Source organism: Tursiops truncatus, chromosome 3 (genome assembly GCF_011762595.2).
Source record: "Tursiops truncatus isolate mTurTru1 chromosome 3, mTurTru1.mat.Y, whole genome shotgun sequence".
Classification (NCBI taxonomy): Eukaryota; Metazoa; Chordata; class Mammalia; order Artiodactyla; family Delphinidae; genus Tursiops; species Tursiops truncatus.
In genome coordinates this window covers 27,550,910-27,568,755 of record NC_047036.1, presented here as the reverse complement: position 1 = coordinate 27,568,755, position 17,846 = coordinate 27,550,910, and the positions used below count along the sequence as shown (strand labels likewise).

Here is a 17,846-nt window from a genome sequence, read left to right as displayed (position 1 = left end):
TTGATCTCTCTATCAAATCTAAATGAAAGCTTTGCCAGGTAGAGTATTCTTTCCCCTTTCATCACTTGAAATATATCGTGCCCTTCTGGCCTGCAGAGTTTCTGCTGAAGAGTCAACTGATCATATGGGAGTTTTTTTCTACTCGTTGCTTTTCCCTTGCTGATATTTTTATTTTTATTTTTATTGGGGTATATTGTATTAGTTTCAGGTGTACAGCAAACTGAATCTGTTATACATATAAATATATCCATTCTTTCTTAGATTCTTTTCCCATATAGGCCATTACAGAGTATTGAGTAGAGTTCCCTGTGCTATACAGTAGGTCCTTATTAGTTATCTATTTTACATGTAGTAGTGTGTATGTGTCAATCCCAATCTTCCTATTTATCCCTCCCCCGGACATACCCCCCAGTATTTATCCCTCCCCCTGACATACCCCCAGTAACCATAAGTTTATTTTCTACATCTGTAACTCTATTTCTGGTTTGTTTTTTTTTAAGATTTCTTTATTATTTATTTTATTTTTGGCTGCATCAGATCTTAGTTGCAGCCCACGGGATCTTCATTGAGGCATGCGGGATTTTTGTTGTGGTGTACAGGCTTCTATCTAGTTGCGGTGTGCAGGTTTTCTCTCTCTAGTTGTGGCACGCAGGCTCCAGGGCGTGTGGGCTCTATAGTTTGTGGCACACAGGCTCTCTAGTTGAGGCACGCAAGCTGAGTAGTTGTGGCACATGGGCTTATTTGCCCCATGGCATGTGGGATCTTAGTTCCCTGACCAGGGATCAAACCCGTGTCCCGTGCATTGTAAGGTGTATTCTTTACCACTGGACCACCAGGGAAGTCCCAAACTCTATTACTGTTTTGTAGATAAGTTCATTGGTAGCCTTTTTTAGATTCCACATATGAGTGATATCATGTGATCTTTGTTCACTCAGTATGACAATCTCTGGGTCCATTCATGTTGCTGCAAATGGCATTATTTTTTTCTTTTTTATGGCTGGGTAATATTCCTCTGTATATATGTACCACATCTTCTTTATCCATTCGTCTGTTGATGGACATTTAGGTTGCTTCCATGTCCTGGCTATTGTAAATAGTGCTGCAGTGAACATTGTGGTGCATCTATCTTTTCTCCAGATAGATGCCCAGTAGTGGGATTGCTGGGTCGTATGGTAGTTCTATATTTAGTTTTTTAAGGAACCTCCATACTGTTCTCCATAGTGGCTGTACCAGTTTACATTCCCACCAACAATATAGGAGGGTTCCCTTTTTTCACCACACCCTCTCCAGCATCCCTTGCTGATTTTAATTTTCTCCCTTTATCTTTAATTTTTGCCATTTTAATTACATTGTGTCTTGGTATGATCATCTTCGGGTTCCTGTTTTGGGTTCTGTGCTTCCTGATCCTGGTTGTCTATTTCCTATCCCAGGTTAGGGCAGTTTTTAGCTATTATATCATCAAATATGTCCTCTTCCCATTTCTCTCTCTGTTCTCCATCTGGGAGCTGTATAATGTGAATGTTAGTACATTTGATGTTATATCACAGAGGTTTCTGAATTGTCCTCATTTTTTAAATTCTTTTTTTCTGTTCAACTTCAATTGTTTCCACTACTCTGCTTTCCAGTTCACTGCTCCATTCCTCTGTATCATCTAATCTACTATTTAATCCTTTTAGTGTATTTTTTATTTCAGTTTTTCTATTCTTTAGCTCTGTTTCTTTCTCTTTGTTAATCTTCTTACTGTATTCACCCATTTTTCTCCCAAGTTCTTTGAGTATCTTTACAATCATTACCTTGAACTCTTTATTGGATAGGTTGTCTATCTTCAGTTCAGTTAATTCTTCTGGGGTTTTATCTTATTCTTTCATTTGAGATATATTCCTCTGTTGCCTCATTTTCCCTAATTTGCTGTTTTTATTTCGATGTATTTGGTAGGTTGATTATGTTTTCTCACCCTGGAGAAGTGGCCTTTTGTAGGAGACATCCTGTGTGTCCCAGCAGCATACTCCCCTCTGATCACCAGAGCTATATGCTATAGGGGTGCCCCCTACATGGGCTGCATGGGTCCTTCTTTTTGTGATGAGCTGACTACTGTGGGTAGTCTGGTAGGTGTGGCTGGCTTCCTATTAGGTTGGTGTGAGGCTCTGCCTTGTGTGGAGACTGCTAGCTGGTGGGGCAGGGCATGAGATAGCTGGCTGCAGAGTCCCGGGATTCCCCTGGGTAGTCCTGGCTGGCTTGTAGGCAGAGCTGGGTTCTGGAGTGGGTGACTGCAGAGCCGGTTCCTGACATGGCTGGCTGTGAGTTCCAGGGTGTCCCAAAGCTGGTGCTGGCCTGCTGGTGAGAGATACAAGGTGTCTCGGAGCTGGTGTCACCCCACTGGTAGGTGGGGCCAGATCCTGGGACTGCTAGCTGAGGGACTCAAGGTGTCTCAGAGCAGATGTTAGCCTGCTGATGGTCAGGCCCAGGGGGAACTGACATGGCAAGCTGCAGTAGTCCTGGGGCTTGTGTCTACCCACTGGTGGGTAAAACTTGGTCTTCAGACTTCTGGCTGCAGGGCCCTGAGGGTCCTGGAGCTGGTGTCTGCCCACTGGTGGGTGGAGCCAGGGTCTCTGGCTCCAGGGCCCGGGAGTCCTGAGGCTAGTCGGCTAGTCTCAGCACACGCAGGGCTGGGCCCTCTGGTGGACAGGGCCAGGTCCCAAAGCAGCTCAGGGGGTTTTAAGGCAGCAGGGCTGCTGGTAAGTGGGGTTGTGTCTCCACCTAGCTAGTTGCTCAGCCTGAGGCATCGCAGTACTGGTGCTGACAGACTGGTGGGTGGAGCCTGGTCCTAGTGTTGGAGGGAGGATTCCAAAATGGTGCTTGCCAGCACCAGTGTCCTCGTGGTAGAACGAGCTTCCCAAAACAGCTGTCACCAGTGTCTGTGTCCCGAGGGTGAGCTCTAGTTGCCTCTTGTCTCTGCAGGAGGCTCTCCAAGATCAGCAGGTGGGTCTGACCCAGGCTCCTTTCAAATTACTGCTTCTGCACTGGGTCCTGTGAGATTTTGTGTGTGCCCTTTAGGAGTGGAGTCTCTATTCCCCATAGCCCCTGGCTCTCCTGATTAAGCCCTACTGACCTTTACGCTAAATGTTCTGGGGGCTTATCTTCTCAGTGCAGGACCACTGGGCTTGGGAGCCTGATGTGGAGCTCAAGCCCCTCGCTCATGGAGAACCTCTGTAATTATTCTCCCATTTGTGGTTCACCCACCCAGGGGTATGGGTCCTGACTATACCACATCTCCATCCCTCCTACCTGTCTTGTTGTGGTTCCTTCTTTATATTTTTAGTCGTAGAAGAGCTTTTCTGCCAGTCTTCCAATCTTTCTCATCAATAGTTGCTCTGTAAATAGTTGTAATTTTGGTGTGCCTGTGGGCGGAGGTGAGCTTAGCATCTTCCTACTGAAAGATATTCTTCCAGATGAACAGAACTTTCATTTATTCAGCAAATATTACTGATCACAAGATATGTCTCAGGCAAGTACTAAAAACTGAGGACACAGAAATGAGTCTGACACATTCCCTGGCCTCACAAAACCCAAAGTCTTACAGACACTGTATTTGCCAACAACATTGAAATTATTTTCCAACTTTTGTGGGCAAAATATCATCCCTTCAAGACAGCAGGGGAACAAGCTTATGACTGTCCCTTTACATTTCCAAGTATGATTTCTATTAAACAGGCATAGGCAAATTGGGATGTCCTCTCTAAGTTGCCCCCAATTATAAGCATTGTGTGCTTCAGCTGGGATCCCGTTGGCTGATGAACACAGCAGCCTTCATTGTTTCACAATAATAACGAGAACTGGTGCAATTAAGCCCTGCCTGCCGTGATGTTGGGCTCCCAGTCATTGTCTAAATGAGCTGCTAAACAGAGCTGGAACAGAGGCTCCCAATATAGGTCACTGGTATCCTCCACTCTTCCTTCCAGTTTCCCACTTTTAAACAGGAGGATTCCAGGACTCACATGTTCCCAGGGCTCTGAGGACCGTTGAAAAGCTGGGCTCATGATCCAGTGGTTGCCAAGATCAGGCAAGGACACCAGGCTTGGTTGAGCCTTTTTCAATCAGGTAGATGTTGACCTGACAAGTGGGGGCCCTTGGTTGAACAAATGAAGCTGCTCTGGTCAGGGAAGACCTGTCCATGTGGGCCCCTCCTTGCCCATAACCAGCACAAGAGATTCATTTTCTTGGTGCCAGTGCTTTAGAGGCACCGAGGCAGCATTCAGTTTCCAGCACCACCATCTGTGTTCCAGCTATGAGACACTGGGCCAGTTATTAAGCCTCTGTGGAACTTCAGTATTAAAGGGAGAACAATAGGTATAAGTAAATTTATATGAAGATCAAATGAGATAGTATAAGCCAGGCACATTGCCTAGTGTGTGGTAAGTGCTTAAGAAATTGCTATCTGTGTTGTTAAAACAACAGAAATTTAGTCTCACCGTTCTGGAGGCAAGAAGTTCAAAAACCACGGTTCTTGGTAGGGCCATGCTCTCTGTCTCTTAGCTTCTGGTAGTCACCGGCTTTCCTTGGCTTGTAGCTGCATAACTCCAATCTCTGCCCCCATCATCACATGGCCACCTTCCTCTGTGTGTCTGTGTCGTCACGTGGCTTTCTCTTTACTGCATGTGTCTGTCTATCTCTTCTCTCTCTATAAGGACACAGTCATGTTGATTAAGTCATCTTAATTTACATCATAATTACATCTGCAAGGAAATATTTCCAAATAACATCACATTCACAGGTACCAATGGTTATGACTTCAACTTTGGGGGAACACTTCAACTTTGGAGGATCCAATTCAACCCAGAACAAAGTTAAAGACTTTGGGGTCCTCTAAGAGGCCTTTTTAGAATGGTAGACACCCTAGAGAGAGGTCACACTTCAGCCTTTAGCAGAAAAGGCTCAACGCCATTTACAGAACTGTTCATGATAGAACATAGTGCCATGTTTGAGCAAACGTTAACAATAATAATACAAGTTTGGAGATTGGGACAGAAGGGATCCATGTGGTCCAATGTGGCCAAAAGAAGCTTTGTGGAGAGAAGGAATGGAAGCTAAGCTTTCATACTTCCTCTGTCTTCTTTTCTTGTAGTAGCCCCAGAGCACTCACATACTCATGGCAGGGAGAATGTGGGGCAAAGAGCTACCCCAGATGCACCTTCTCCGTCCACCATCCATAAGGAATTTAGGAGAGGCTGGCTAAGAAATCAGAGCAGCCCTATGATGCCTAGGCTTCCATGCTGGGCCCTGCCTCAATGCCAGAAGCCTAGGGAGGAAGCCCTGCCTTGTTCTGAACAGCAGCCTACACGATGCAGAGCCCAAGCCCCATGGAGAACACGTGCTCTGGTGGGCACGTGGGAGATGAAGAGCTCAGATTTCTATTCCAAAGTAGGAACACTTGGCAGAAATATGAACTCTTTCTGAAATGTCAGATCGTGTATAGAAGTTTCCTGGGGAATTAGAGGGCACTGATTTTTATGAAATGTTTAGGAAGAGGCCTGAAGAAGAAAATAATCAGCAATGAAGAGGTTTGGGGTTCTAGGAGCATTATATGTTACCTACTCCCAAGTGCACTTAACACTTGCAAACCAAATGGAATTCTGACAGCTAACAGAAGACATTTCTTCCTGAAAAAACCAGGCACAGTCAAGGAAATGAGTTCTGAGAAGATAAAAAGCATTTTTTTGCCTTCATGACCTGAAGGTGAAAAATGCATAGAGAGGCAAAAATACTGTCACAGATTTGGGTAAAGAGAATACTACCTCAGTTTCTACTTTTACTGACAGTTCTAGTTACAAAGGACAGCAGCCTGTTTGGGGAAAAGCTTTTCTTTAGGACTGTTCAAATCTTTTCTGTAATGGAGAAAGATCAACCAGAGCTCTGAGAGGCACTGAAGCAAAGTTTGAAACAATTTCACTTTATAAAAGAAAAATGTGTTATTGGGGCCTTAGTGAATTCCTTCCAGACCAGGAGTACGTGGGCCAGTGCAGTCTGAGTACCACCCATAGAATATGCAAGGGTGGTCCCTGAGAAATCTAGTCCAATTCCGTTTCATATATGAGGAAAGGAGGGCCAAAATAATTCAGGAACTTACTTGCCCAGAGTTAGGGTAGAACAAGGATTAGCACCCAAGTAACTAATTGTATCCTTACCCTGGGAATTATTTGTGCATGTCTTATGCCTTCGTCTACACGGTACCTTTCTGGAGGGCAGTGACCACATTTTATATATCTATATCCTTTGCTCAGGAAGCATTGGCTGGTTGGCTGGCGGGGTGACTGCTTGGTGCTCCGGATGATATGACTGATAAAAGCATGAGCTAGAGTCAAAACTGCCCATGTTCAGATCTGACTGTGCCCCTCATCAGCTGGATAGCATTGTGCAAGTGCTTAACTTCTGTAGGCTTTACGTCTCCTTTTGTAAAACGGAAAGAACAGTTGTATTTACCTGATTCGTTACCGCTGTGAAGATTCAATGAAGCGATGCAAGTAAAATATTGCATTCAACTATTGCATAACAATCCTGCATAACAAGGCACCTCGAAACTCAGTGCTTTAAAACTACAAGGGTGAATTTTCAGCTGATCTAGCTTGGCCGTGGTTGGCCTCGGCTGCAAGCTGTAGGTTGGGTCTAGGTCTGCTCCATGTGTCTCATCCTCCTTGGTCCAGTGGCTGCATGAGCCAGAGTCTTCTAACGGTGATGGCAGAAGCTCATCGGGGCAGCTTCATCCTCCCTCACATTCCAAGGCCCTGCAGGGATCATGTCCACTAACATCCCATTGTCCAAAGCAAGTCAGAGGGCTGAACCCAAAGTCCAGGAGTGGGGAAGTATTCACCACCGGGTGGCCATGGCAAGGGTGGGAATGTATAACATTGCTACACAGGAGTGAATGTCAGTGGATGTCAACCATTATGAATTGTTATGGAGCCTTTCTCAGTAGACACAAAGTCTTCCATTAATAGAAGTCACACTTATTCACTTACAAAAGGATAATCTTCGTTTTTTTTCCTATTTTTTTTCTCCTCCCACAGATTTACTTTGCACCAAAGACAAGTTATCAGCCAGTTTCTGCCAGACACTAAAAGCCATGAAGAAATGTTCTGTGCCCACCGTGAGGGCTCAGTGCTGCCTCTCGTGTTCCAAGACACACATCGCCCACACCCAAAGGCCAAGAAAGCGACAGCCACTCAAAAACCCCAGAGCACCCTAAGTCCAGAAGAAAGCCACCCTCCACCACAGACTGCAGCAGCCTGCTGACCGTGACGTGTTCTAGACCCAGGGACCACTTCACTGCGGTTTTACTATGTATTTCAGGTTCAACTTTGGCTCATAACTAAACAAAGCCCACTGTTCTTTAGCCACAAAACGCCCCTCATAGGAGACATGGGACTGTAATACTCACCGCTCCCTGATAGGCAGGTGAGGTATCCAGGAGAATCGGTCCTTTCGTGAGATCAGCTCGTGGGAAAGGTGCCAAGGTGGGCAAGTCTGTGAAATGATGTCTTTTGTTCCTCCCTTAAAGATAAAAACAGAGAGACCAGATTTTTTTCCCAGACTACCTCAAGAGTATCAGGAAACAGAGCCACGCTTATCCAGGGAACAAATAACCTTGTTAATTTACCTTGGTGAAATCACCCTTTTTTGTCTCCCTACTTGGGGCAGCTGCTGCTTAAAATGTCATGGGAGAGCTTTCAGGAACATTCTTGTAATTCATCCAGTCAGGGGACCGCTTTCTTCACCCCGTGTTCAACTGGGGCAGGAAGAGAAAGTGCTGGCTTCATCCTCAGCCTGTCCCTAATCCCTATGGACTCTTCATCTGGGCTGTTTGGACTCCCATTCCTTCCTGGAGACACTAGAAGAAGAGGACATGGGCAGGAACTGTAGGCTTTAGTGAACCTAAGGGATTTAGGTTAGTTATACAGAAGACATTTCTGACTTAAGGATAATTTCTGTGAAAACTCTTAAAAAGCAAATTAACAGAAATCAATTTCTTGCTAGTATAAGGAAGAGAAGAACATGGGCTTTTTGTTCTTCCCACTTCCCTGGCAAATACCCATTCCTTTGCAGAAGAGCAAATGAGTCTTCCTGTGTGGCTTTCCCTTCTCTAGCAGATTCCCTGCCTGAGTCTTCAGTTCAGGGTGAACGTCTTTTCACCACTAGGGGTTTACACACCGCAACTGCTACGGCCAGGTCCACAGCTGCAACCTGCCCCCACCCACCCTCAGGTTGGAAAATGGAACTCTAGATTAAAATATTTCCGAGAACCAGGTAAATTGTATTAAGTATAGAAAAACTTAGTGTAAACTTCTAGTCTCGAGAAAAAAAAAATTTTCAAAAGTGAGGTAAATCCGATCTATTCTCTAGCACACCCAATGGTTACTTTTGAGGATCTGTTTTCTGGGGTGGGGGTGGAGGACAGGTGAGTCAGGTAGTCCAAAAAAGTGAAATGAAAGTTAGAATGCTTATTCTGGATGTTTCCATCACCCGTCAGGAGTCAAAGTAAGCTGTGGTCTCAGATTCAAGGTGAATTTCCTGGTTTGTAAGGGGAGGTATTTATATGAACTGAACGTGGAAAATGAGGGTTGTGGAGCCCCCAGGGGAAGAAGCCCTCAGAATCAGCTCTTGACAGAGGGGAAGGCAGGAGAGTGGGCTTCACGTAATGGACAGCGTGTCTTCAGTCTCACGCACAGGTCCCGTTAACATGCACCATGGAGCACAGTATCCCATCTCTCCCTTGAATTATCTATCCGTTCAGCAGAATGGTGCTATTGAAAAATGGTGCTAATATCTAGTTGGTGGCAGAACACATATAAACATATAGATAGATGTACAAGTGGGCAAGTCCACATGCATCTTCTGTTAAATCTGTAATGGTGTTGCTGGCCAACGCCAGTTCTATTGCTTGGATACCAGAAGCTTAAATTTTTTATATTATGCGCTTTTTTTTTCAAGCCATTACTGTGTATTATTATGATAAATGCCTGTGGGAAATAAAACACTGGGGTTGGGATGAAATTTGAGATAGAGCAGAAACAGGAGGTGAGTAGAAATGTTTACCAAAACCAGAGAATTTATTTCTATATAATTATGTTCTTGTATTCTGTCTTTAAATCTAAACATTGCTGGCCAGTGACAGTCTCTGGTGAAATAAGTTTTAGCAAGAAGATGCTTACATTGTCAGTGATGTGAGTAGAAAAGAACCTGATTTTTTCTAATGAGGCAGTTCTCAAAAACTGTCCCTGAAGTATAGTGTAGGCTTTCAGGGAGATTAATTTAGTAAGTTGGATGGATTTAACTTAACCTGGTACTCTGCTACCCTAGGATCATGCATGTCATCAGAGACCTGGATATGACCAGTCTTACAAAACTCAGGAACAAACTCCGATTCCTACTGACCTCAGCAAACTAAACTAGGCCAGATTTCCCAATATGCAAAATGTTATTTATGACCCATGTGGCAAACATGGTAGAAATGTAGGAAGGGTCTGTCCGGGTGCTCCATTCTAGGCCTTTCTCTAGTTTCTCAAAGGCAGAATATTGGCCCCTAACCCTGCATCATGGACATTCACTTCCTATGTGGGGCTGTGTTGTAAGACAGTTGGGTAGCAGCTGTCCTGGACCCCAGAATCAAGACAGCACTTGCTACTAGAGTCATTTGACATGGTTGTTGCCTTGACAGTCACTCAGCTTTGGGTCATCAGGGTTTTGACAGGTCCCCGTGTTTGCAATAAGAGAGGGACCTCAGATTAACAGGGAGACTCTGAAGACAAGAACCTGAATGGTGTCTGACCATCCTTTTGGTGCTCACGGGGGCCAACATGAAGTAGCGTTGTTGGTTTATTTCTTCCATGGCCTCCTTTCTTCCCACCTTGAACAAGCAACTGAGATGTATAGCAAGAGACACTGGATACACATCTACCATGAATCAGAGAGGCCGCCACAGGGCCTGGTGCTTAAATACATGAGATTCTCAAACCCAATTTGGTTTACGTTGCCTCTCCCAGTGGCAGAGTTAGCTCTTCTCTGAAAAGGTGTGGGTTAATTTAATTCTTAAACATCAAAACATAATTCAACACACCACAAGAAAACAATATTTGAAGAGACTAAATAGTGAATATTTTTATAAAACAGGAAATCATTTTGTGATACAAGCAATGGCCCCTTTGTAGGAACGACTTGTTTTAATATTTGGTTTTCTTAATCAAGAATGCACCTCCATCCAATCTCCTGACCCGTCTCTACTTGGTGGGGTCATCCCAGTGTGACGCTTTCAGATAGTTAGTGAATGTTTTTGATAACCTTTATCACATTTCTGGAACACAAGTTGAGGGATTTATATTGTTTCAGATCATAATTTCCCAATGAGTTCGCTAAAATCCTCCAAACTCTGAAAGCTACACATTGCTACCCCCGAGATTACAGGTCTTAGCTCTTCTCCCTTCTGACTTTAGGATCAAGCCCTGGGACAATGAATCTATGCATAGCGATTCACTTTCAAGGGAGAGACCACATGACATGAACTGTCTGGTGCTAAAACTTAGCCAACATATTAGATGCTACTCTTTTTCTGTTGTAGTGCTAGTTCAAATATTATTAGTAGTATTATTTTTAAGTTATGTCATTAAAAAAAACCTGGTTGGGGGAAGCACAATTCTACCTATCACTGTCCTCCAAAGTGGTTGTATGTGGTACACGGCCTCATCCATTGTCCTCTCTGCATCTCTGCTGCTTTGCCAGGCCCAGCCTCCTTAAGGGGTACCTTGGTGGGTACCTCAGTATTTAAAACCAGACTGTAACCATAGCCTGCCATTGTGTGGCATCAATAAATGGCCAAACTCACTGGTGTTTCCATGTGATTCATTTACCCCTACTGTGAGACTGCCACCACCCACCAGAGAAACCCTGGAATTCAGCAACCTGGGGAAGGATGCTGTCAATCCTTCCTCCCCCACTCCGGCAGATTCCCTCCTACTCCACCCCTAAATCAGCATGTCACGAGATGAGTCATATCCCAGGTGAGGTAGAACTGAGGTCTCTTCTCATGAATGATTGTGCAACAACTGACACAGTCCACCGTATGAGAATCTGAAGTGATGCCTGAAATCCTCCACAATCCCAGATCCAGTGTATTCATAAGTGCAGCTCACAGCATAATCTGGTCCCTCAATCTATCCAAAGTGTAGACATAATGCTTAAGAGAAAGTAACAACAATGATGAAGAGGAATTTGCTTTGGAAATCCAATCCTTTTTCAAAAGTGGTTCACAGCATGGTGAGTGTAACCAGCAATTGTAGAATTTGGACATATGGACATGGAATCCACTCACATGGAATGAGTAAAAGCATTGAGATGGGAAGAGTGAGGCATCCACAGGTGATTCTAGAATATTTGCAGGCATGTACAGGGGTGGTAGGAATCTGGTTTGGGTCAAGAAATCACAAAGGGCCATGCACACCTCCCTGTTTGTACCTTGGAAACTCTTCTATGACCACTATAAGGTAACCCTTATCCTGCAAGGCTTAGCTCAAATGCTGTTCCCTGAGAAGCCTATACTAACCCTGCCAGAAAGACCGAGGCATCTCTCTGCTCTTTCTTCACTGTGTCCATTTTTGTCTAGAAGAGTGGTCCCTAACTGGGGACAGTTTTGTCCCCAGGAGACATTTGACAATGTCTGAGACATTTTTGGTTTTCACAACTTTGGGTTGGAGGGCACTCCTGGCATCTAATGAGTAGAGGCCAAGGGATGCTGATAAACTTCCTACAGGACCACTCCTCCCCACAGCAAAGAATTATGTGGCTCAAAGCGTCAATAGTTCTGAAGTGAAAAGCTCTGCACTAGAACAATTATTACCCTACAGTGAGTATCAGGATTGCTGGGTTGAGTAAAACTGAGCTTACCCTCACACTCAGACCTCACAAAGAACTGAGGAAGTGGGTCAGAAAACTTCCAAAGAAGAAAATATATATATCAGGGTTCAAAGCTCACTAATTTGATAAAATCGCAATGACAGAGAAGAGAGAGAGGATAGTGAGCATAGCTCCAAAAGAGTCTTGAATCAGCTGCTGGGGGCTCAGGTGTTCAATCCTAGAGTCAGAGGGAATAAACCAAAAGTGGGGAAAATGGAAAAGTGACCTATTCGGGGTTTGGAATAATCCTCCTCCTCCAACTGAGGTTTCTAACCAAACAGAATAGACATAATCAGCCAGATCGAAACAACAGCTTTACTAATGGTGAAGCTGGCTTGGGGAGCATATTTTGGAGGCAAATGGAAAAGGGCTTTCCTAGCCTTCTCTACACCTACAGGTTTCAGGCTCAAGAGGGATGTGGGGGAGGGGACAGGGTGGGAGAGGGAAAGAAGAGAGAGGAGATAGAAATGGACCACTTAACCCATTAAACTCTGTTAATAGAAGTATCCATGGCCATTAAATGATCACTAATAGTAGCCTGACCTCCTGCACTGGGAGGAGCCTGACAGGGTTATCAAAGATCTCAAAGGGATATCCCAACACTCTTCCACCATGGAAGTGGAGTCTTTTTGTTTCTATGTAAGAAAGGTAAGGTTAGCATGAATGGAAGATATGGGAGGGGGAGCATTATCTAAAAATGGCTCCTTTCCCATAAATTCTAAATGATGATGTGATTTTAAGATCATAATGAAAAGACTTGGAATAAGTAGTGTAACAGCAAGACACAGAATTTAATGAGAAAATGGCCCTATCTTCTGTGCTCACTCCCCTACCAAGCACTGCCCACTCCGTCACTGGACAGCACCCCGGCTCCTTCATTTTGGTGGTACAGCCTGACCCACCCCCAACTCGTTTCGTGGGATGTGGCCAGGACCAGGGGTCCTCACTGATGGTTCCTGCAGACTCTGCAGTGATGGGATATGGTACCTGGGGCCAAGGTAATACCAAGAGATTCCTGAACAGGCAGCACAACCCAGCTGGCACTTGACATCAGGCAGCCACCGGCTGGGGGTTCTCCTGCCCAAACGCCAGCTATGGCTGTGCCTCTGGCACCATCACTGCACAGCTTCCTCTTTGGTACCACAACAACTGGGAAACATCTCCACAGACAGCTGTGTCAGGACAGGAAGACAGTGAGGCAGGAAAGACATAAAGAGAACTAGTCCATGGTGTTGGCTGCACAGAGACAGCCTGAAGGAGCTAGAATGTGGAGCACCACAAGCGGGAGTGTTCGCAGGAGAAGCCCGGGCCACCACAGAAGCAAAGTGCCACTGTTGAGTGGCATGCAAAGGGAGGGATGGGGCTGCCATTGCAGCCGCTTACCCCACCCGCTGGCTCCTGCCTCCACAGGCTACAGGAGAGGCTCTGGCCCAAGCAGGCTTGCATGCTCCGGCCACCACCTTGGCAGCCCAGGACCAGACACCAGTGGGTGGCCCACATGCAGATGCGGGGTTGAAATCACAGCTGAGCCCCAGGGGCTGTGTGACTTAGGAAGCAGAGCTGAAATCTCTCGCCATGGCTGTGCAAAGCACAGATTTACACCTCCACCTCCGGCTTTGTAAATTCAGTGCCTGCAGAACAGACAACGGATGCTCCCATGGCTGGGATGGGTCTGGCCTTAGCAGCTGTGGGCTTTGTGGATGCATACATGTGGGGACTGGGCCAGGCCAGAGTCTGAGCTGCCTCCACAGCTCCCACAGTGGGTCCAGCTATGCAGTCCTGTGACCTGACTTCAGTGGTTCTGTGCTGGTAGCCTTGTGAAAACAAAGACTGTGAGACATGAGGGCCAACTGCCGGCATACCCATGGTTGAGGTGGGGCTGAGGGCAATGCCAACAGCAGTGTACTTTGTGAATCCGCACAATGGGTGCAAGGTGACACAACAGAGCACACTAACAGGTAAACACCTCCAGCGAAGAAATACTCAGTGGCTCCTCACCCAGCAAGAATGCTCCAATCCCACCTACCTTGCACCAAAGATCAGAAATGCAGCTAAGATGGATCTGGGAACATCTACTCTAACAACTAGGGAGCAGACCCTGTCCCTGACAGGGCACTGACAACCACAGAGCAAAGAGGAGGCCCTGCTCAATATCCAGTGCAGGCTCTGGTCACCACAATGCCAGTGACACCTCCTATCAAGGGGATAACGGCCAGCATACACTGAGGAAAGAGGTGGCAGGCATCCATACTAAAAACAGCCCTCGCACTGAAAAAATATTAAGCCTGCACAGGTTACAGAGGAACATTCCCACATAAAAATAGCCCTCCAAGACCACAGTAGATAATTGTTTCCCCTAAACTTATAGAGCAAGACAAATATAAGTAAAATGAAGAAGCAGAAGAACTACTCCCAATTAAAAGATGGAGAGAATTCCCCTGAAAGAACAATGAAACACACCTCTTCAGTCTAACAGACACCAAGTTCAAAAAGGAGACACTGAAAATACTGAAGGAATTAAGAAAGGCTATCAACAGAAATGTAGATGACTGTAAAAAGGAACTAGAAAGTATAAGGAGGAGCCAAGAAAAATTAGAGAATTCATTTGAAGAGATAAAAGTTGAACCAAAGGGTATGAATATCAGAATAATGCAGAAGAACAAATAAGTGATCTAGAAGATAGAATAATGGAAATCACCCAATTAGAACAGCAGACAGAAACCCAAATTTAAATAATGAAAGCAGTATAAGAGACCTGTGGTATAATGTAAAGCATGCCAATCTACACATAATAGGAATCCCAGAAGGAGAAGAAAGAGAAAGGATATTGAAAATGTATTTGAAGAAATTATGGCTGAAAACTTCCCAAATGTAAAGAAGGAAACAGATATCCAGATACAGGAAGCACAGAGAGTCCCAAACAAGATAAATCCAAACAGATCTACACCAAGACATATTATGATAAAAATGGCAAAAGTTAAAGATAAAGAAAGAATTCTAAAGGCAGCAAGATAAAAACAAAGAATTAATTACAAGGCTATCCCCCATAAGGCTATCAGCTGATTTCTCTACAGAAATGTTGCAGGCCAGAAGGGAGTGGCAAGACATATTCCAAGTCCTGAAGGGGAAAAATCTGCAACCTAGGATACTCTACCCAGCAAAATTATCATTTAGAATAGAAAGATAAAGAATTTCTCAGACAAAAACTAAAAGAACACAGCAATACTAAACCTATCCTAAAAGAAATATTGAAAGTTATTCTCTAAATAGAAAAGAAGTAGGGTAGAGGAAACAAGATGGTGGAGTAGGAGGACGTGCTCTCACTCTCTCTTGCAAGAATACCAGAATCAACTAGATGCTGAACAATCATCAACAGGAAGACACTGGAACTCACCAAAAAAGATACCCCACATCCAAAGACAAAGTAGAAGCCACAATGAGATGGTAGGAGGGGCACAATCACAGTAAAATCAAATCCCATAACTGCTGGGTGGGTGACTCACAGACTGGAGAACACTTATACCACAGAAGTCCACCCACTGGAGTGAAGGTGCTGAGCCCCACGTCAGGCTTCCCAACCTGGGGATCTGGCAACGGGAGGAGGAATTCCTAGAGAATCAGACTTTGAAGTCTAGTGGGAATTGACTGCAGGACTTCGACAGGAATGGGGGAAACAGAGACTCCACTCTTGAAGGGCACACACAAAGTAGTGTATGCATCGGGACCCAGGAGAAGGCGCAGTGACCCTAGGGGAGACTGAACCAGACCTACCTGCTAGTGTTGGAGGGTCTCCTGCAGAGGCGGGGGGTGGCTGTAGCTCACCATGGGGACAAGGACACTGGCAGAAGTTCTGGGAAGTACTCCTTGGCATGAGCCATCCCAGAGTCTGTCATTAGCCCCACCAAAGAGCCAAGGTAGGCTCCAGTGTTGGGTTGCCTCAGGCCAAACAACCAACAAGGAGGGAACACAACCCCACCCATCAACAGTCAAGTGGATTAAAGTTTGACTGAGCTCTTCCCACCAGAGCAACAGTCAGCTCTACCCACCACCAGTCCCTTCCCATCAAGCCTCTTAGATAGCCTCATCCACCAGAAGCCAGAGAGCAGGAGCACGAAGAACTATAATCCTGCAGCCTGTGGAACAAAAACCACATTCACAGAAAGATATACAACATGAAAAGGCAGAGCGCTATGTACCAGATGAAGGAACAAGATAAAACCCTAGAAAAACAACCAAATGAAGTGGTGATAGGCAACCTTCCAGGAAAAGAATTCAGAATAATGATAGTGAAGATGATCCAGGACCTCGGAAAAACAATGGAGGCAAAGATCGAGAAATTGCAAGAAATGTTGAACAAAGACCTAGAAGAATTAAAGAACAAACAAAGAGAGATGAACAATACAATAACTGAAATGAAAACTACACTAGAAGGAATCAATAGCAGAATAACTGAGGCAGAAGAATGGATAAGTGACCTGGAAGACAGAATGGGGGAATTCACTGCTGTGGAACAGAATAAAGAAAAAAGAGACTTCCCAGAACTTCTGCTGCCAGTGTCCTTGTCCCCACAGTGAGCCACAGCCACCCCCCACCTCTGCAGAAGACCCTCGAACACTAGCAGCGGTGCAGATGAAAGGCTTTTGGTGCTGCAGCCAGGAGTCAGTGCTGTGCCTCTGAGGTGGGAGAGCCAACTTCAGGACACTGGTCCACAAGAGACCTCCCAGCTCCACATAATATCAAATGGCGAAAATCTCCCAGAGATCTCCATCTCAACACCAGCACGCAGCTTCACTCAATGACCAGCAAGCTACAGTGCTGGACACCCTATGCCAAACAACTATGAAGACAGAAACACAACCCCACCCATTAGCAGAGAGGCTGCCTAAAATCATAATAAGTCCACAGACACCACAAAACACACCACCAGACGTGGACCTGCCCACCAGAAAGACAAGATCCAGCCTCATCCACCAGAACACAGGCACTAGTCCCCTCCACCAGGAAGCCTACACAACCCACTGAACCAACCTTAGCCACTGGGGACAGACATCAAAAACAATGGGAACTAAGAAGCTGCAGTCTGCAAAAAGGAGACCCCAAACACAGTAAGATAAGCAAAATGAGAAGACAGAAAAACACACAGCAGATGAAGGAACAAGATAAAAACCCACCAGACCTAACAAATGAAGAGGAAATAGGCAGTCTACCTGAAAAAGAATTCTTAATAATGATAGTAAAGATGATCCAAAGTCATGGAAATAGAATAGACAAAATGCAAGAATCAGTTAACAAGGACCTAGAAGAACTAAAGATGAAAGAAACAATGATGAATAACACAATAAATGAAATGAAAAATACTCTAGATGGGATCAATAGCAGAATAACTGAGGCAGAAAAACGGATAAGTGACCTGGAAGATAAAATAGTGGAAATAACTACTGCAGAGCAGAATAAAGAAAAAAGAATGAAAAGAACTGAGGACAGTCTCAGAGACCTCTGGGACAACATTAAACACACCAACATTCGAATTATAGGGGTTTGAGAAGAAGAGAAAAAGAAAGGGACTGAGAAAATATTTGAAGAGATTATAGTTGAAAACTTCCCTAATATGGGAAAGGAAATAGTTAATCAAGTCCAGGAAGCACAGAGAGACCCATACAGAATAAATCCAAGGAGAAAAACACCAAGTAACATATTAATCAAACTGTCAAAAATTAAATACAAAGAAAACATATTAAAAGCAGCAAGAGAAAAACAACAAATAACACACAAGGGAATCCCCATAAGGTTAACAGCTGAATTTTGAGCAGAAACTCCGCAAGCCAGAAGGGAGTGGCAGGACATATATAAAGTGATGAAGGAGAAAAACCTGCAACCAAGATGACTCTACCCAGCAAGGATCTCATTCA

At 44.8% G+C, this 17,846-nt stretch overlaps 1 protein-coding gene across 1 annotated transcript in view; it reads left to right on the top strand.

The window, feature by feature from the left end:
- The window catches only part of ADAMTS12 (ADAM metallopeptidase with thrombospondin type 1 motif 12), a 374,445-nt gene extending 367,006 nt beyond the window's left edge, over positions 1-7,439 (top strand). Inside the window, exon 23 of the mRNA XM_033852779.2 lies at positions 7,062-7,439. Within this exon, the coding sequence (XP_033708670.1) occupies positions 7,062-7,240 (179 nt within the window). The 3' untranslated portion in view covers positions 7,241-7,439. The remainder of the gene's footprint in view (positions 1-7,061) is intronic.
- The last annotated feature ends 10,407 nt before the right edge of the window (positions 7,440-17,846 follow it).